This window comes from Tigriopus californicus, chromosome 2 (genome assembly GCF_007210705.1).
Source record: "Tigriopus californicus strain San Diego chromosome 2, Tcal_SD_v2.1, whole genome shotgun sequence".
NCBI lineage: Eukaryota > Metazoa > Arthropoda > Copepoda > Harpacticoida > Harpacticidae > Tigriopus > Tigriopus californicus.
Window position 1 is genome coordinate 6,485,618 of NC_081441.1, and position 21,665 is coordinate 6,507,282.

The 21,665-nt window shown below is 42.8% G+C and overlaps 1 protein-coding gene and 1 pseudogene across 1 annotated transcript in view; one reads left to right on the forward strand and one right to left on the reverse strand.

Annotated features, from left to right (window-relative positions):
* Positions 1-15,122, reverse strand: part of LOC131877031 (uncharacterized) — an 81,775-nt gene extending 66,653 nt beyond the window's left edge. The window contains exons 1-3 of the mRNA XM_059222593.1: positions 14,980-15,122; positions 14,652-14,864; positions 14,394-14,588 (exon numbers count right to left, since the gene is read on the reverse strand). Of these exons, the coding sequence (XP_059078576.1) occupies positions 14,394-14,588; positions 14,652-14,864; positions 14,980-15,073 (502 nt within the window). The 5' untranslated portion in view covers positions 15,074-15,122. The remainder of the gene's footprint in view (positions 1-14,393; positions 14,589-14,651; positions 14,865-14,979) is intronic.
* Positions 231-2,054, forward strand: LOC131877036 (trimethylamine monooxygenase-like; annotated as a pseudogene).
* Positions 15,123-21,665: the final 6,543 nt, after the last annotated feature.

Below are 21,665 nucleotides of genomic sequence, written 5' to 3' on the forward strand. Positions count from 1 at the left end.
TCTATAAAGCAATAAAGTAAAAATCCTTCAAATATGATGATGAATCAACAATAGCTTGTTCATTAAACGTATCTCTCTATGCCATCCACCTTAGACTTTTTTCCTGAAATGTAAAAATAATTTCACCCCATCACTGATTGCCGATACTAAATATTTGGCCGACATGCGGGACCATTAGTTTCTGTAGAAAATTGTTTATCAAAATTGGAGGTTCAATTCGATTCATTCAGGCCAATTCCCCCTACACCATGGGAAAGACACGCCTTTGCTTGATTGGGGCTGGCCCCAGCGGAATGTCATTCCTCTACAATCTGGAAGTGGCTCGCAAGGAAGGCAAGGATGTGCCGGAAGTGGTCTGTTTTGATCGTCAATCCAACTGGGGCGGACTTTGGAATTACACGTGGAGAACTGGTGAGGAGGCACATTGAACTTGGTTTCGATTTTCGGGCGACGTATTGATTACTGGAAGAGCGAAAGCTAGAGCAAGAGCGAGATAGAGGGTTGTGGGTGGTGCTGGGGCGAGTCTCGACTTGTGCGGGTCCCTTGATTTTTGACTTTTTGCCGAACTCGAGTTCGGCCAGAGGACTCGAGTCTTTTAATAGAGTCGGTCAAGCAAAAAGACACTTCTTGCGAAATTCTAATAAAAATGGGATATTTTATTTTGGACTCGTCCAGACTTGAGTCCTTTCTAAAAGACTCGAGTCCGGACATTTTTTCCAAAATCGAATAAAAGACTCGAGTGCACTCGGATTCGAGTCCAGACTCGCCCCAGTCCCTAGTTGTGGGTCGTGGGTAGAGATCAGGCCAGAGATTCTATCGAATCAATGTGGGAACGTCTGCTAATTGTTCTTGCATCCTATCTTGACCAACCACTCGGCATTCCAGGACTGGATCAGCATGGCGAGCCCGTTCATGGCAGCATGTACAGATATCTGTGGTCAAATGGACCCAAAGAGGCCCTCGAGTTCCCCGACTACACCTTCGAGGAGCATTACGGACAAACGATCCCCTCCTTTCCACCGAGGGAAGTGCTCTTCGATTACCTTCAAGGTACCATGATAATGCATTAATGATAATGATCATGAGAAACTTGACTTCACAACAGGTTTTTCATCTCATAACATTTCAAACCCGAAAGAAGCTCTTTGATGATAGCTTGATTGGGATACTTCATTTTGAACTGTAATGGTCCTTTCAAACGTGAATGATGATTGATGAGAGTAAACGCACAGACAAAATGATTCCTGCTTGCTTTCCTACAATGTAGGTCGATGGAAAAAGTTCGATCTGGATCGCTTCATCACTTTCAACACAAGTGTGAAGGATGTGACCTACAACGCCAACTCGGACAAATTTTCGGTGGTGACCAAGAACCATAAGGCTGATATGTTGAACAAGGCCGAGGAGTTTGATTACGTTGTTAAATTGTAGTGGCTCTTCTCGACCCCAAATGTTCCGTCTTTCCGGGCATTGAGAAATTTCCCGGTCGAGTTTTGCACGCTCACGACTTCCGGGATACGGTCGAGTTCAAAGACAAGCGCCTTCTCATCGTGGGGGCCAGCTACTCGGCCGAGGATATCGCTCTCCAATGCATCAAATATGGAGCCAAGAACATCATTTGCTCCTACCGGACCAAACCATGGGCTTTAAATGGCCGTCCACTATTTCAGAGCGCCCCTCTTGACCAAGATCGAAGGAAATACGGTCCATTTCGTTGACGGCTCGTCGGCTGAAGTGGATGCCATCCTGCTGGCTACTGGTTACCTTCTAACTATCCTCATTTGGAGGATCAGCTCCGACTCACCAGTCCTAATGTCCTTTTCCCAGAGGGCCTTTATAAAGGCATCGTTTGGACCCGAAGTGGTAATGGGAAGCTCTTGTATTTAGGGGCTCCCAACGAGTTCTACACCTTCACCCTGTTCGATATGCAAGCCCTATGGGCTTTGAAATACATCATGGGAGAGGTCGAGCAACCAGGGCGGAACGCGATGCAAAAGGATGTTGATAAATGGCTTGGATTGTAAGTGTTCTTGATCTCTTTCGCACACAACTTCTGGTTTGTAACACAGCCCCTTAATTTGAAAGCCTTTTCCCATTATGCTTTGATTGGCACATCTAGGCTTGACAGTGTAAGTGAAAGGAGATAATTCAGCAAAGGTCAACTGGAAACGTCAAGATTGCGTGAACATTTTCATAAGTGTTCATTGAACTCAAATACGCCAAAATGAATTTTTCATTGTTATTCTTTATGGCCTTGTTGAGTGCATCAAGGCGAAATCATTAGTATACATCATGGAGGCATTTGGGATCATTGGAGACTAAATATCCATTCAACCTGGATGCAGCAAGATATTTCATGATTGGACTCAACAAAAGGTTCGAGATCTTCTGACTTATCGCGATCAGAATTTTGCTAGTAAATTCACCGGGATCATGTCTCCAACTCATCATACGCCTTTTATGAAGGCCTTGGACGACTCTTTGGAGGATTTTTTAGGAATCCAAATGAATGACCGGGATGGGGGATACACGCGATTTGTTTTACTTATGGAATAAACAAGGGACCTTTCAAACATTTCTGTTTCAAAAAGGTCGAAAAAGACCTGTCGTTCGGATAAGACATGAGCGGGCGAGATTTTCTATTCTGAACATGGCATGCCACGAGAGGACATATTTGTAGATTGTATCAAGATCAATCGTGTTCTGAGGTATTCTGCCTTTCTGCGCAGTAGGTATTAGGCGGAACTAGTGATTATTGGACGGACCCGGATGATGGTGATCCAATCGGGATCGTTCCGTAAGGACCCGCGTTGTGATCCATCGTTGGGATCAAAATCTCGCTTGTGGCCCCATGGGCCGAGGAAGACGAACCAGACACTGACGAGGATGCGGCAGCCGCTGCAGCGGCCCCGCCGCTTGTTGGGCGATTTTTTGTCCCATTGTTGCTGGAGATATCGCAATAGAATGTTGGTCTTCTCGGTGACGATGACTTGCTCACTGGGGAACTCCTTGGTGGGCACATACTGATAGAATCGTTGCTGGGAATGCGCCCGCTGGACAAGATGCAGCCCTTGGCGTGACCCGCATGACTGGGCGTCTCCTTCAGGCGAGAGAAACTGTCTTTCGAGCGCACGGGTAAATCTTTCAGCATGGAATCCATGACGTCCAGTGGAGGGAAGGAGTGGGGAGGGTGGGCTGGTAATCGCGGAGGACACGCCCGGCACTTCAATCTATGTCAGGATCCGTTTAGAATGAAAGAATTGGAAAGCGCACATACGTGATGGACCCACTGATGACTAGAGTGAAACAGAGAGGGAGTGGGGGACCGTGGTCCTCGTGGGTGCGGGTGATTGCCTGAGGGAGGGCTCACTTCTTGGACATGAGTCTCATGGTTAGGTTCAAGGATGGAACCTCTCACAAGCAGACAGACAATCAGTCAGATCGGGCCAAGTTCCAGCGAGCTTCTTCTTCCGTCCGAGATTGGCACTTTGAAGCATAGTTGCCAGATATTTGGTGAGACGAAGTGGCCAAAAACGATACCCCTGGACGAAAATAGTTGTCACATCATATCGAATGAATACTTATTTTGAATACTTGACAGGTAATACGAAACTCTTGGTTCTATATTTGTCATCATTGCCTCACTTTGATTAATGACAATCATTGTTGTTTACAAATAGCTCAAAGCAAATTTTGAACTTGGGTTTCTTAATCTTAACCCTGAGAAATACTCAAGAGGGCTAACAATCAAGATTTTTCTTTTCATTTTATTACATTCCCTGTAGCGGTTAGAAAAGCCCATGAAAATCCAAACCAAAGAAGAAGAAAAAAAGTTCAAAAGCTATTCACCAAACCACAGGACTGCTTGATCTGAAATTTCGATATCTTCATCTCTTAAAGTTTTGGAATTATTTTGATGCTTACCAATAGGTCATCTATCAAATCATTGAACTAAAATCTAATATATTCGCCCACTTAACTCTGTGTCATCCCTTAAAACTTAATAAATACTCAATTCTATGAATTTTTGCTTGCTGAGCCAAAAGCACGTGTGAATGTCTCATTTTTACATACTCTTGATATTTTTAACGCTCGCTATATACGAAATGGGCAAAAAAAACTCACATCCGTTTTAAACGAAAGATGCCGCGGAAGAAAATAGTTACCAATCGAAGGGTAGATTGCGCCTGAAAATTCAAGTTTAAATAGTTTCCACCCAAAAAACGAAAATGGCACCCATGTTGCCTTCTGTCACTATGCTTTGAAGCCATAACTTTGCAGGTCACTCAGTTCTACTTGATACATACATAGAGTGAACACTACTACCCAAAAGTCCATCAGCTACCTGCTTAGATGCAATAGTTCCGTGGTTCAATGGGAGAGAATAAAAGGAACAAGATCGCAAGTTGCTGTGAATGATGAGATGAAGCTTCAATCTTGTTAGGGAGGGTGGTCATGGATGGCAAGTTCAGATGGGGAATCGGGGGTTGACTGGTCACGTCAAGAAATATATTTAAGGATGGGTTAACATCATTTATCTTACCATCAGAAATAGTTAAAAGGCTCAACCCGACCTGACAACTCCGCGGATTATTGATTACCAATCCACCAGAACTAACTCTGCATCATTTGGTTAGTCATCCTTACTGATCTGATCATCAAATCGAAATCATTAACTGAGAACCCGAAACCCCGGGTAGTTGTGTCCATGGTGAACCAAAAGCGGGCACCCTGAGATTTTGACACCGCAGCCATTCGGCCACAGCCAGAGGAGCGGACGATGAAGCGACTTAGTCATAGGGTGACCGACCAGCTGGTACTAGACAGGAAGAGAGAGACCTCCCTCCCATTTCCCAGATGATCGAGCAACCTAGCCAGCCTAGCGAGTGACAGGGATGGAATCTCTTGAAAACTCCCTTCAATGGGCCTGAAAGAGTGTCGTCGTCAAGTGAAGTTAACTTGTCTACTTGCATTGTATTGTGTGAAAAAGAGTCATATTATCTCCGAGATAAAAGTGCACGGAATCTACCATGGTCGATAAAAATCCGTTTGATTGAGGCCATGTAACTCATCGGGTATCATGTTTTTACGGACTGATGCCCGTCAAGGGGTTCCAAGCTTAATGTGCGCCATATCTTACCCTGGTTAGGTGGTGCACACTGGCCAGTGGCGAGGAGGGAAGTCCGTAGTAGAGAGTACGCAGTAACAGAACAGAACAGTACCACAGATCATATAACGACTAGATGTCGCATTGGCCCGACCTCAGTGCAGAGGAAAGTGGATTTTAAGTCAACAACTCTGCACCAAAAAAGAGGAGGGTGACTGCCTGATCAGTAGTAACGACCTACAATCGCTGGGCCTTCAACGAACGCTATCAGTGACAAGCTCATCCTGAATCTGGCCACGCTGGCGATGAAAAAGCATGAGTCACTGTAACACCAAAATTCATGTACCAGCTGATGAAGGCAAGTGTTCGCATTTTTCCTCGCGCTATGCGAGTTCTAGTCATTATATGGTTTGTAACAGTACATTTTGTACACAGAGGCCGAGCGTGTCTGGGTGCGTCCGTCGTTCACTCCCTCCGTCCCTTTAACTGCTTAACCCAACAACGACGACGAGGACGTCGAGCAAAACCAGAACGAGAACGACGCTTATAGCAAAAGAGGGAGGCCAGCCACGAAATAGGACGGACAAAAGAAGTGCGAGCGAAGAGGCAGGCAAGTGAGACAGAAAGAAAGAAGAAAGAAAGAAGAACCAACAAAAAAAGGTGCACCGACGACGCAATCTGACATCCATTGGACATTGGCTGAGCGCTGCTATCATATTCATCACTAACGCAATTACATTCAACCACATCTTGCAGGTAACAGCTGTAAGGTTGGGCCTGTCGCCGTCCAACCTAGCCCGTGCCCGTTTTTTTTGAAAGTCAAAACGGGCCGACCTTGAATCCGGATTTCATACCAGAAAATGCCCATGGGAACGGTCTGTCCATGATCTAACTTTTATCCTATATTTTATTCACCATTGGTCTAGGTCAATTGAGACGTGATTGGAGGAGTCTGTCTGGGATTTCTGGGTTGTCCATTCCTTCAATATGAGTGCGGTCCGATGGGCGGGAGTAGTGGGAGTGGTGGAGCGGGCGGCGGAGGCCGGAGAAGGTGCTGTTGAAGAGTGATCATTCTGGGCGATTCCGGGTGGGCAAGACCTCGCTGATGAACCAGTACGTGAACAAGAAGTTCACCAACCAATATAAAGCCACCATTGGAGCCGATTTCCTCACCAAAAGGTGTTCGGCCAAACACGTGGTCTCTTTAGTTGGCATCAAACTTGCGCTGGCTCGTCACCTTCTTGAGATTCATACATACAGGTGATGGTTTGAGGATCGATTGGTGACCATGCAGATTTGGACACGGCTGGCCAAGAGCGATTTCAATCCTTGGGGGTGGCCTTTTACCGAGGGGCGACTGCTGCGTCCTGGTTGTACGACGTGACCGCCCCACACTTTCAAGTCTTTGGAGAGTTGGCGCGACGAGTTCTCATCCAAGCATCCTCGGGATCACGGATAGTTTTTCCCTTTGTGGTGCTGGGGTAACAAAGTGGATTTGGATAATCGCACCGGTAAGACAATGAAAGCCTGGTTTCCAGGCCACCAATCGGAGAGGCGGATCCTCAGTTGTGTCTTTGTTCTCAATAGCGTCTCGATAAGCGAGCCCAACGCTGGTTCAAGCCAGAACATGAGATTCCCTACTTCGAGACTCGGCCAAGGAGGCCATCAAGTGAATGCAAGCATTTCAGACGATCGCCAAGAACGCTATGGCAAGAGTCCGAGGAATCCTTCACTGATCATTTCCCTACGCAAATTCGGCTTACCCAGAACCCAACGGAAGTGATTCGAGATCGAACGATAATTGCGATGTGAGGATACACCACGATCGACGCTAAGGGTCTACTACCGATTGAGAACTATGAGCCTCCACCACCGTACTTCAACTAGTTGCTTGGATTTTCTATGACCAGCTTAATTATTGCCTAATGAATACATATATCATATACCAAGAGCTGCCATCCCCGGGCGGGGGATCGTATTTTCCTATGTTCAGAATAGCGATTTGGGTTCAATAAAATGGCGGAATTTATTCATGAATGATGGAGCCTTGCATTCAGAGCGGCCATTTGAGGATATCGATATAGTAGATGTAGTACACATTATTAGCCACGGACGACGGGTGGGATCTCTGACGGATCCCCGCTTGACTATCATAAAAAGTAGCGGGAAGGGGTGAACTGTTTACGTAGAAAAGGACTAGAAGCCGCCACGCCCCTCATCTTGCTTACTTGCCCAGAAGCTGCAACTTGGTCGACAGGAATGTGCAAGATGAAAAACGAAGATTTTTGGACTTCGTCAAAGCATGAATTCATCCTCCTCTCGGGCCTCCGAAACTGAAGCCAGAGAGTTTAGCTCCATCGTCCATAGGAGGCGATGAAGGGCGTGGAACGGGAAGCTCCAGGGTATGAATTTTTGATCCGGTCCACCAAGCTGAAACCTTATCCACGTGAAGTTTCGCACAACTTCAACGACTTCCACTCGCACTACCGTATAGGATTCCAGACACTTGGAAGCGTAAATGATCTTGAATCAAGGAGACAGCGGAGGAGTAGTCCGGCGGGATGGGCGGAAAACGTGGCAGATCACACCTCCCTCAGTGCCGTAGCGGATGCAAATCTTATTTTCTTCTCCTTGGCATTGTTGTCTTTGCACAAGACTCGATTTGGACTAGTTTTTAGACTTCTTTGGATTCCGCCATTCCTCGAGAGCCCAGGGACTGATCCAAAAATCAGAACGCTCTTCATTCAAGGCCACGAAGTGGGCAGCGAGGGCGTGTCACTGGCACATGCCGTCTACGAAACTGTTCTCGGAGCAAGCGCTCTTGTCGTGCTCTTGGCACAACCGAGCCATTTGATTGATCCGCGAGGGGAGAGCGAAATTGGCCTTCAGCGTGGACTCTGGATGGACATCTCCACCGCTGACAAAAGGCCATCTTCCAAAACTCGACTTTTGTCGCTTGGAACTCCGAAGGACCACGACTTTTTTTCCGATTGGGACTGTTGGATTTCCAGTTTTTTCAATCGGTTTAATCTATCCCGTGTCCCTTTGGAAGGCATATATTGCAGTGGGATTCCATTCATCTCGGAATTGGGCGACATCTTCTTTAGGGTAATCGCTCTTGCCATTGGGCCCAAGAACGCAACATCATGAGAACCATCCAAATCGGAGAGCAGGCCGCCTTTTGGAATAGGCGTCACCTCTTTAACGTGCTTCACTTCCAGAACCACTTTGGTATTGATGGTTTTGAGCATTTGTACGGCCCATCGTGGGTAACCTTCACGTCCGTCCCATCCACAATCAGATGGGCATCCCCGACAAAGAGCTTTTTGGTGGCTTCGGCCGCCAAGACCTTCGAAGATCTTCGAAATGAGTATGGGCATTCGGTTCTCTTGCCCCCTTTGATGGAGATACCAGCCTTTGGCCCGGGTTCCTTTTTGATAATCTTCGACCGGCGCTTGCCCTCCGGGATATGCTGTGGTGCGTCGGACTCCCATTCACATCTCGAATTGCTCATCGTCAGGCGAGATGCCAGAACGTTTTCTAATGGCCGCTTCGCCCGCATACCAATGACTTTAATGAAACACTCCACGGGTCCCGCGAACGGTTCTTGCCCGTCACATACCTCGATCATGTTGCCAGAGAGCGTCATGGTCAGTGGTACTCAGATGAATGCTCAATGGAGAAGAAATATGAAGAAAGAAGTCCAGAGCGGCCATCCATCTCAAAGGGATCGTGAAAAGCTCATCAGCAGCCCAAGTCTCAGCGTGTCTATGTATGTATGCACGTCGAGCCACAACAAGTGCCCGTTTTGTGATAAGTCAGCTCATAGAGATATAAGAGAGTGCAAAAAGGTGGCCCTCTACCCTACGTCCGCCAGGTGGCAGTTAACTCGCTTAAATCGCCTATGCTTTAAGTGTCTAATCAAGCATGATTTTTGGAAAGTGCAAGGCCCTCCTTGCCAGAAATGTCAAGGGTTTCATAATGTCTTGCTCCACTTTGGGCGCAAGAAAACGGATAACCCCAATGTGAGGGGAAAAAAGAAAGGTGGTCGAGACCACGATCAATGCCGTCAGCGCCAGCCCCATGGGGGGGAGGTAAACGTTGAAGAACGGAAGATGCAGAAATGCCGCAAGCGTGTTAAGAAGACTTCGAGGAAAGAAGTCGAGAGAGACCCCATCATGAGCAATGCAAGGATGCCGAGTGAACAGATTAAACCGATTGAACCAAACCGGGCCGAATCCAAAGGACAAATGGATGAGAAAAAGAGTAAGATGAAAAGGAGACCAATCCAGAAAGAGCAAGTCACCCCATGCATTCAAAGCCAAAGACAGAAAAGCCAAGTGTGAATGTTGGTTGTCCTGAGCCTGAATATGAAAGTCAACCCTGTCCATCTGAGAAGTCCAGCAAGGAAAATAATCTGGTCGTTACAGAGAGGGTGACAAAGAAAGAAGAGAGTTTAGATGATTTTGGGCAAGTTTTTCCAGGTCTAAATTGTAAGGCTTTAAGATATCTGATTGAAGAAATAATAGCCAAAGTGAAGTACGAGACACCGAACAGATTAGGGAATCAGCTGTCTAGCAAGGGTACTGTAAGTTAATGCTCTTGCTTTCTCGATTTATCTTTTTCTCTCGCCCCAACCCCCGATAACTCATTCCTTTTCAGAAATATTATGTTGTAGACAAGTCATGATTATTCTCACATGTGTTCAATGAGTTACCTTTCAGCTGCCGCTCATCGCTCCTTTTCATTGCAAATTGTTGCCCCTTTTTCCCCCTGTAACCAAGTTTGTGTTGGCTTATGGCATAAGGCCAAGGGGGAGTCTTAAGGGCATAGTTGAAAGCTACTGAATAGAATTTTAGCACCTTATCTTCATTCCAGTTTTCTAAGTTTTAAAGAACCCTGTGTTACACTTGATTTAAAAAAAAAAACAGCGAGCGGCAATTTGATGACCATTTATTTTAGATATTATACTGCAATTAAATTTTAAGATTTGACCTAACGCAAAAAACTTCTGGACTTATTTGAGACGCAGAATGAAAAAGACATGTTCTTTTGAAATACGGTCCATTTGCAATAGTTTAGAAGTTGCCGAAAAATATATGTAATTAAGTTTTGCAATTAAATATATTGTTTTTTTGTAATATTGAAGAAATGGATTGTTAATTTAGAAATAAAAATACTTATAAAACCTGAAATTTCAGCAATTTTGACCACAGCCTGAATATTGATTGATTTTACATAATTTCAAAATTGAAGAGTTACATAATTTTCTTACTCAAGTTTGCTACATGTCTGTTTTGGTTTCACTAAAGCATACGTTATATTGTACTTCCTAAACATAGAACTTGCTATTTTGTGATCCTTTGCAAGTATTTTCAACCTTCTTTGTGGACTTCCTTACCCTACTGGAAATGGATTCCCAACACTTCAAGACGAAAAACCATACTTATTTTATTGAACTTTATTATGATAATATAATAACTAATCCACCAACGTATTAGAGTTAGCGCATGTTGTTAACTCTTGAAATTAAGGGTTAGTTAAGATTAGTTTATTATTGGTTAATTTTGGTTTTTGATTGTTTGATTATTGATTATTGGTCAAAAAAGTCCAAATCTGACTTAAAAGATGGCTTTGGATTTGCCAACTTTAAACTGGATAGGCTCAACGAACTTTCCATTATTTTGGAGGACTACTCCTAAATCCGTCATGGGCGAAACCTGCTTAATACCTTCACCTCCATTATCTACGAGCGGAGTTTTTAACAGCCTACAGGCCATTGAGCAGAAATTCATTCCGTTAAGGCCATATTATTTTGGCGATGGAAGAGGGAATTTCTCTTATAGGCTACTGTAGTGTACCCTTACCAATAACCCAGTTTGCATAGGGAGGAGATACTAGCAGTAAGACTTTGTATGTTCCGTCCACAATCGAGTACATCATCCTAATATGACATGGATAAATGATGTACAAGATGAATGATTGTTCCCGGAACGTTTTTTATCAAAATGTGAAGATAATGTATGTTATTATCTTGGGAAAATCACAAAGTTGTTGGATTGCCCATTGTGTAGTCCGTTTGTCGGTCAGATGTCGACCAAATGCCAGCCTAATGCTCGTAGTGACGTCATCAAACCATCAAACCATGGAAAAGCTCCAGTACCCGAGGGCTGGTCAGCCCAGCTACAAACCATGGGTGAGGAATGTCGGATACATGTTTGAAGGGAGGAGAAACAGGAATCCTCGGTCACCAAAAAACGATATTCTCGTGATCATTGTGAGAGGGGGAAGAGAATCGGAATAAGCAATCTCACCCTCAAGATCGACGTTACCAAAATGTTGGCCCCCTGACAGCAAATGACGACCAATCCTTCCTGAATGTTCCGTTGGGACGTAGTTCCGGCCCAATTCAACCCTTTGCCGTCTAGACCCACTGGTGGTCAGATGTGACCCACATCCCACACCTTACAGAAGAGGCAGACACAATCCATTGTTGGCAATCCAAGAAACCCCTTGATGGCCAATGTGGCTAGCCTGACGAAAGGAGGTCAATCCTGGACATTGGTATGTGAAAATCCTTGTTGCGGTCAGATGTCATGCAGGTGCAACAGTTTTACCGAAGAACCGTCGCCGTCACCAAGGGCCCTGGAACAACCCTTTTAGCCTCCAAGTGGAAGGTGCGGAAGCCAACATTGCAAGGGAAAGTTGAATCAACAGACAGTCACATTTTTGGGCTCGAGCAGAGCAGAAGTCACATTTTCATTCTCCAGGAGAGAAGTCAGATTTTGAACCTCTCCAAGGAGGAAGCACCCGCCATTGCTAAGTGCTGGGACGTTGTCATGGTGTGGTGCCAAGAAGTGGGAACTGTTTCGAAGGACAGAGATCGTCATCATATGGGAGTAGGAAACCCAGGAAGCCGTGCACAAAGAGCAGAGGACCTGGGAAGTGCCGAGTCTGAGTACAGCACTTCGTCACTTTGTTAGTGGACCTTCAATCCCGTCGAGTGGACGTCATCCGAGCATCTCCGTTGGACCATCTCACCAGACATCGAGCAGTAATTATTAACCCATTGATTTCATATGCGTATGTCCCCTTTTCCATTGGCCCAACAATTCCCCACTTTTCTTACCAGAGCAAGACAGCTGATAGGCGGTGGTTTGTGATGAATAAATTAGATTGAACTGTACAGTTTGCCTTGAAGAGTAGCCTAGATTTCCCAGACGACCGAGATCGTGCTGGCATCGTAGGGAGTAGAGGTAGCAAGTGATTTGTATGCAACAACTGTATCTAAAGTTCATCACTCTTGTAGCAGAAATCAGTAGTTAGACTCTAGAGTAGAGGTCGACTTTGATAGACGCGTTTAGACTAGGATAGTGACCACATTTTGCAGGATATTTAGCCTTGAAGATTGGCCCAGGTATGCTAGACAACCGAGATTGATCTGGGACCAATGGGAGTAGAGGTAGCTAGCGATTTGTATCCTTAGTCGTTTAATGATTGTTTGAGGCCCTGATAAAGGAAGCTCAAACTATTGCTCGTATGCCCTGATTAGGGTTATAACCGGAGGCCTTAAGATAGGTCTAAGAAATTTAGCCCTTGTACTAGGTGCTCTCCATCTTTGAGAGCTATCAAGGTATTTTTACCTAGTGCTTGGGTCAGGAGTTCCATGTTTCCGTTCACCACGGGATTTCAATAAGTCAGGACCTTTCACCCCTGGCTGGTGGACGGAACAATGTATGCTCTTGATGTGGGGCGATGAATGTTGTGAAAAGAAAAGGAGAGGTCCTAAATGGAGTCGTGTGGAACAACCAACTTGACATCCTGAATGTCACAAAAGTGATCTAGTTTACCCCAGCCTGATTATAATATCTTATAATCGTAAGACCAACGCAATTTTCCTACTCAATCCATGCTCAACTTAGCTTCGCGTTTGAGCGTCTGTTGGAGTGGTTTTCAGAGCTAGGGTTATGAGAACATCTCAATGACAAAAGGGTCTAATAACCCTACTTTCCTAAAGCTAATGTATATATCTTAATGCTAAATAAAGGCTCTAATCCCCAAGAGCGCAGTTATGTTACTGGTCAATGCAAGCCAATAGTTGGAGACAGTCAACCAGCCCACAAAGCAGCCTGCCTTGGCTTGCTCAGCCCTGCTGAATTTTTCTTTGAATTGTCAACATTAAAATAGTGTTGCCATATCGGTGTTTGAAAACTAAATTAGATTTTTAATTTTAATTTTTTAATTAAATTTTTAAATATTATTTATCAAAACGATTATTCTATTAGCAAATTTAAATGCAAGCCTTTGCCTTTTCCAAATGCTATTTATAAATGGGGTTTTAAAATGTATTAAAAATGACATCTCTAATTGCAAGCCTTTCAGATCATAGCACACTAGCCCTGCCCAAGCCTTTACAACCATAAGCAATGGCTTTTTTTTTAAAAAAAAGTCTACTCAAATTTCAATAAAACAGCAAAATAAGTCCTTTTTGGACGTTAATCCCGAAATATGTCTTTTAGGCCGAAAAGTGGCAAAATATGTGAAATATGATGTCTTTATGTGATGACATATTTTTTCGCCCTGTACTCATTATGCTAGCTGCCACCACCAAAACACCCGACAATAAGGCATTTTTCTACGATATTTTTAGAAAAAAACAGATCTGTCACTCCCTAAACCTTAATACCAATGGACTTTCTAAAGGCGATTTGAGGAAATAAAAGCCAGTGCAATCGACCAGGGCATCTCTTTCGATGAAAGAAATAAAATCATAAAAAAATAAGGATTTTTATCCAGCATCACAACTTTCAATTATCAAAGGCTTCGATTTTTCTCTTAATTTTAGCTAAATTATGGAAAAGAAGTCTCAATGAGAAAGGTCAGGGAGGACAATAAAACCTCACACATGAAAGAAAACTTCTCTAATCACTGCACCACATTTCCCCCTTTAAAAGGATGTCTTCCAAAGGCGAGATTCGAACTAACATCACTCAGCTATTATATATCATCAACTCGAAAGCATTCATATTCGGAGTTTTTTCGGAGCATACTAGGCTTAGGCCTTGAAATATCCTTTCAGAAAACATAAATTATATTTTGCTTGTAAAGGGCTTGTCTTGGATAGCAAAACCGTATATACATTAATGTTTACATTTCTGTCTTTCTTCTTTTTAATCCCTTTCCTAATGTTAAATCCCAACTTTTAGAGCGAAATTTACTCATTATGGACCTTAAGGAGTGCTTGAGCCAGTTGAATAAGTGGGAAATAGATCGAACAATTTTTTACCTTCATCTGATGGTAATCCATCGTAGTAAACTCGAATGCGTTCCTCAACGCCCTCATAATCCAAGATTATGCAAACGTGATGCAAGTTTTGGTGATCAAACCCCTTTAAAGAAATTCCAGTACACAGTCGATGTTTGTCTGGGGTTGCTGCGCAAAATACAAGTTTTTTCGATTTTTTAGGATCAATCTGAAATTCTAAAACACTTGAATCAATAGTGACCAGTATTTTTGTCTGTCGCTATTGTCTTGTTATCTTACTGCCAACAAGAGCCTTGATCGATTCCTCTAAACCAAGTGAAAGGAACACGGAGTCGCTTCCTCTTAAATAGTTGACTGCGATCCATAAGCAAATACTGTAATCTTGTCTTGAATGACCCAACGAGATGTTCAGCGAGGAAAAAGCATTGGCAGAGAACATCCCATCTTCTTGGAACGACCATACATCGAATTTATCCATGATGAGGGATTTGTCTAAAAGAAAGATGGAAGGTCAAGGTCGGCTAAAGAACAGAAAAATTGCGGCCGAGAAAAACTCGCTCATAATTTTCGCACTTTTCATAGTAATTTTCATAATATAAAAAATTACCTGAATCGTCACCGTTGAAAGAGGCCCTTGAAAAAATGACGTGCGTGGCAATCAATGCCAACCACTTTGCTGTTTTATAATACTGCATATTCATAAGACTGTGGATGGAAGTTGATTCGTTATCAGTTTATATACTACATACTAGACATGAATCATGAGCTCACATTAAAGCCAATACATGTCCAATCAAAAAGAGTCTTGAGGTACAGTCTGACAACCAGGAAGAAGGCTCGGTAGTTTCAAAGATGTTGCCTTTTTTCATGTCTGAAGGTGTGACCTTAAAAGCTTAAATGCCCATTCTAGTGACAGTACGTTAAAAGCCTTGATTTATCGATATATTTTCCAGTCAAAATGTACGAAAGATCTTACAAAAACAATCATCATTGAATTCATTCCTCAAAGTATAAAATGTTATTGAGGCGGGGGTGTCAGAGTTCTTGAAAAGTAGTAAATGAAGGCTCCTGTAATTATAGACTCCTGTTTTTCGTGTAGAAAAATAGTATTACTCTAACGTAAAACGCTTATAGCTTCTACCAATAATGCTTAGGTCCTCCATTTAATTTTATAGTCAAGCTATGGTTAAGTTATGGTTGGCTGATACTTCATTGATAATTGCTGGAAAATGTCTCCATGTTCGCAGTGGACATAAAAGCTACTTTCCATCACTTATTTTCTCCCTTTCAAAGGATTTGATGTAGTGAATTGGCGAGTTGAAGTTTCAAGTAAAAACGCTGAAATGAAATAAAACTACGACCAAAATTGCCATGGACTTAACTTAGACAAGGTGCATGTGTCTTTTGATAAGCGGGCTCAACTCGAACAAACCAACCTTCTTTGAGAATTGGGTTGATACTCTCAATTTGCACTTGGGTCTTGAAGTGCCGATTCAAGTGCAAGTCCAAGTGAAGCTAGGAGAAAAAGTTTAATTATTGTAAGACTTGGAAAAAAGGCATTCTTGACACAAATTGCATGCAAGCTTGGACAAACCATAACCACAAGTCAGTCACCACAAATTCAGCTGCTTTTTGGCTAAGCACCTCGTAGATTCAAATTTTTAGTATAAAAACCAGACTAATTTTAACGGCTCTTGAAATTTCTTGCTTGAACGTATTATCTAAAAGGTACATAATGTAAAGAACTTGATTTATCACATGAAATGAAAGCGCTTACGTGGTTTATGATCCTTAACAACTCGGTTCAAATTTTAAAGCCTTTTTAATTGTCTTCGTGTCATATTTGATTTGGTTTTATAAAAAGAATAGATATTTTGGAAGTTCTAAAATACATAGTTCCGAGTTTGACCATTCACGGATTTCTAAAGATATGGACTAATATGAAAGCACAGAGCACAAAACATCCAAGAATATGCATTGAGAGCAAGACAGGCCACTTTTTAGAGCAAATGGGTCACAGCTGAAAGGGAATGCTCTCTGATTGTAGAGTACCACCGTCAATCGGCTGGCCTGGCATTGTTCAAAGGGCTCTGATCAAGTTGCAATAAGAAACGATGATAAGCGTGAATTATTATGCGTATTAATTATGATGGATACAGGGGTGGTTTTATTTACTTTGTAACCAATCATAGCCAATCATCAGACGCCTGATTTAGCGAGAGAGTTACCATCTGGCTCCAAATAAGACAAACAATTAAACCAACCAACATCTATTGTTATTGACCTCAAATCGAAAATCCGTTAGAAATTTCGAAACGTGTGCCTGCAAGTGATGATCGAGCGAAGTAGATCTAGGGTAGAATTTTGGTTCTCGAACAATGAAAAACCAAATCAATTCTCTGCAGAATGGAATCAAGATGTAACAAAATAACCACTGTATCTAACGTTTTTTGTTTTGAAACTTTTCTGTTTCGGAACCTTTTGTTTCGGAAGTTCCACCCATGCACGAGAATTGCCCTAGTAAAAAATATGTCATTCGGTCACTCTGCAGTTCTTTTATATAGAACTTTATTGCAATGTAAAAAGACATCAATTTGGTTTCGACGAATTGCAAAAGTAAACTTATAGATTTGAATTTGTAATTCATGTCTGACGATCTTTCCTTGAAGGGTCTGTGTCTATGAATATGTTTATTCTTCCATAGGACCATTGAATTGTTCCTTCCTTTGTGGACGTGAGAAAGACTATTATTTTCTTGTCTCTCTGTAACTTTCGTTCTTTCATCAACCAATCTATTCGTATTTCTTAGAGATCCAACTAAACGGATAATCAAAGCCGTCAAAATATCGGCCTTCTTTTCAATGTGCTCCAATAGAAAAGGAAATCAAACTGAATCTCGTTTGAACAAGCAACTCAAAACCATTGATTATTCAACGTGTAAACAAATCACGAAAATCATGAATTCGAGTGGAGCAGTTCGATTATTTATGTCATTGCAATTTTCCTCAGAAATGAGGGATTCAGAAATTGGCCATCTCCGTATGTCTTTCTTGTTTCACCTCTTACTGTAGTTGAATGCCTTTAAGGCTTGGACAAAAGGTTGCTTGATGTCTTTCGACACATTTCCTCAACTTCTGACTACTTTGGAAAGCTTTAACAACTTGTTACCTTCTTTGGACAACGGTTTTTGTGAGTGTTATTTGGGCTCGTATAAAAACAAGGAACCAAAAGCTCTTGCTTTAAACTTTATGTCATGTTTCTAGTCAGTAGTAAACAGGAATTAAATTGTCATAATCGAGTTTGGCTTTTAGTTGTTTTAAGTCAAAATCATACCTTGCAAACCCGTTATTATAAAAGAAAACTCTGCATGAAGTTTATTCAAGTTTGGATTTTAAAAAGCTGACATAATCAGCAAATTAAACCAACTTGCTTTTTCATGCCGCCTTGTTAGAACGAGACTCGGTCAATCCCTTACGTTTCTTTTCAAGCTTAAAAGGTGACCTTGCCATACCGATTTTCTTTCACAGCCGATTTTTTAACGTCACACATGGCAAGTGACGTCTTTTGAATATGTAGCTATTTAGGAAAATCATATATTCCAAAGGCTCCAAGAATTCGTGCACCGTCTCTCCCTTTGAACCAAGTGAAATACACTTCAACATACAGTATACAAAGCTTTCCGATTTGATTTTTCAAATCTTCACCCTCTATATTTCATTGGAAAAAATAATTCGTCGTCGTGACCGCCAATATTCCGTTGAGATGTCTGGGCAAGTTCAATAAGGTGCTGGCAAGTCCTGGACCAGGATGGACAGCTTGTGCCCGCACATCGCCTCCGGATAGGCCAGGTTCCCAACACTGTTGGACACTGACCTAGCCAGCCCGATGGTGAGGGGCTCGGCTTCACATGTAAAATGCGTCCATGTACACTCTACAGTTGGCATATAAGGGCCCGCTACTAGAAATGGAATTCGTTGTAAATCAAGACTAAAAAATACTATTCATTTTAATTAACTTTATATTCACATATCACTTGATTGGCCAATGAATTACAGTTGGCACATCTGTCTAGCGCTTGAAAGTAAGGTTGATCAGATATTTTCGTCACGAATTTGTCCAAGTCTGACATACGTATATCCTGAGACAGGATCAACACCTACATACTCCCTATGAATATTCGAGGGCACAAGTTGAATAATGAAGGAGCCAAAGACAGAAGAGAAGTGGACTTTATTGTTCAAACTAGTTACGGCTACCATCATCTGGCATTATCATGTTGCCACACAACACCAAGATCGACATTTGACCGAAAAATTCATCGAAGTAGAAGGAAGTGTATTGGGTAACACACTGCGACCGTAGAGTCCTTTTGTCATTCAAATACTAATGCTTGCCATAGTTCTATATGCCATAGTTCTGTAGTCCTAGCCAATTCTAGTTGACTTAGAAATGGAGGACTATTTCATCTTCGACAAAAAAATTCTGTCTTTCAATGAGGGATGATTTCCGTTCGTTTCTTACCGCCGGCAATAAAAAAGCGAAATGGGCCGTTTGGCCGGGTTGCGGCTGCTCGGACAAGTTTGGGCCGAAACGAGTTTATTACATTGACACAGTCACTCGAAAACACGTATTTGGCCAATATTTGTCAGCTTATTTTGTGCTCGTATTCCTTGGTGTTAAATAATTGTGTTGTAAATACGAAGGGAAGTCCTCGCTCACTCTCACGTGTTTTCTACTACTTCCATTACTCCATCCGTTGCTGTTAGTGTAGCCACCAGAGCAAATAACGTTCTAGACTTGGTCCAGTATGTCAATGTGACACCTAGTAATCTGTCAGGTCATCATCATGTTCTTGAGATAGGGTCGACCATTACTCAGAAGTCGGGGTGCTCTAGAGTAAAACCGGTCAGAGAGGTCGGTCTGGCTTAGTTCAAGTTCAAAGATGAACATTTGCCGTTAATTAGAGAAAGATTAGAAGACCTGATAAATTAGTTTTAGTTTTTAAGGAAGTTTGCTCTAGTTTAGCAATACCTGAATGGGTTCCAAAAGGTGGGAAGCGAACAAAAATTCCAAAATATAGGAATACTTGGTTCAAAAAGAGTTGCAAACTAGCAAAAAGGCTGAAGAGCACTTCGAATCCAGTAGTTCAAGCATCATCGGAACTGATTCTCCTCTTCTCGTACTGTATGAGTGGTTAAAGCTCACCTCTACCTAACAAAAAGCTCCGTTGATTTAACGAGATGATGGTACGTGAAACACAGACATTTGCCAAGTAAGCAAGTAAGAATATTTTAAATGGAATGTATACCTTGGTGTCTCTGTTTTAATTCTAAATCATAATAACCATGATAGAGACCATGGTATCAATAAGCAATGCAATAAACAAAGTTATTGTGTTCAGCCTTCATCAATCAGAAATAATGAGATGGATTTTGTTCTTAATGCACGTATTCCACAATCCGGGACGGCGAGGAGAGTGTTTGGACATCAAAACCAGACGACGGCAATCTTCTAATAACACTGGCTGTTATTGCATCCTCTCTGAATTTTTCTTGTCTCTACTGCATTGGCTACTTTTGCCAGGTTCAACATATGACAAAGAGGTGATCGAATTGAAGGAGAAAGTTTTTTTGCAATCTCGGGTCAACAATACAATCTTAGATGTTCCTTGATAGAGCAATGGATGGGACTTTGATCCGCCGAGCTCAGACATGAACAGGGGGGGGTTCACAAGGAATAAAGTTGTGTCTCAGATCTGCCAAAGCACATCAAGAAGAACCTTTTTCTGACTCGAATATTGGTCGGGATTGGCCGATCAGGGTGGGTGGGTTGTCGGTAAAATGAGCTATCTGGCTGATAGTATGATACCAGTTTTACTTTCTATGGCAGAGCACGCCCCACCCATCTCTTCCCACGTGAAGTCCACAAAGAGATGAAAGTCATGTTCACTCACGAAAACATCTAGGGGATCAACGAAATGATTGCCTTGCGTACAGACTACAGTGAGTCAAGAGTAAGTGTTCCAAACAACGCTTTTTTTTCATTGCCCATGATCAGCTGATGTCAAGTGACGGCTCTGGACCTACCTATCAACGAGAACCAGGTAAAAGGAGATGACGCTTCTTTTACATGTCTTGTGAGATGTTCCAACGGAGATGCGCTCTGACTCAGCACTTCCGAGGTCCTCTTGCTCCTCTGCACGGCTTCCTGGGTTTTCTACTCCAATACGATGAAAATCTCTGCCCTTCAAAACAGTTCCCACTTTTGGGCACTACTACAATGATTTCTTCCCAAATACGAGATTGGAGGTTCTAGCACTGGCAAGGGGTTCCTCCTTGGAGCGGTTCAAACTCTGACCTTTCTCCATAATGCGACGCGTACCCAGGACCCATGTGTCACGTGCAACCCTTGTCGTCGAATGTTGTTTGGATGGTATTAAGGTTCAATGCTTTGGCGTCTTGGCTCAGAGATCCAATGAACTTTGTTCCCTGGTCACTCCTCAACATTTTGCATGTACCTCTAATTACATTTTTAAAAGTTGGCGCCTGTGCTCTTCTTGTAGTTTTCCCCGTCATGAACTCAGAAAGGAGCGAATACGTCATGACCCGTATTTGTTAACGGTGGTACGGATTGTGATTGATTCTGAAACTGCTACAAATACGTCGTATTGTAGTAACATTTTTGGACAAAATTACTGACTGGAACATCTGAAACTTTGACCTTGAAAATGACGATTTCCGTTCAGTTTGAATTTCCCGCCTCTATCGCCTTTTCACTTTGACAGGGATTGCTTACTCCTTTGACTTTTGCTTACCCGCACTTTCAACCAATGACAGACCTTGTTTACATTTTGCTTGCATTTTGTGACGTAAGGCTACTAAATCTTAATTAGGTCTTACTTCGTACCTTTCATCAGGTCTCGATAGTAACCTTTTCGTCGGCTCGTCTGTCGCAAATCTTTGTCCAGCGAAACTCTGGCATCCGATTCGCATTCCATGTCAGGAGAGTTTTGAGAAACAGGGTCAACAGCCACGATATCTTCATCACCTGGGTCGGCATCGTTCGCCTCCGTCACATGTTCATGGAAGGGTCGGTGTCGTTCAGGAGATTGGATATCCTTGGCCAGCAGGCCTCCCGTGCCAGGGTCCGTCAACGTCTGACTTTCACTTCCAGCACTTAAACTCCGATGCGGGGACTTCAATTCTGCTTCCTCTGTGCTTTGAAATTTGGGCTCTAAAAAAGCAACCTGGCGAGCTATTCCCGTCATCATTTGGCCATTAGGTTTTACCACTG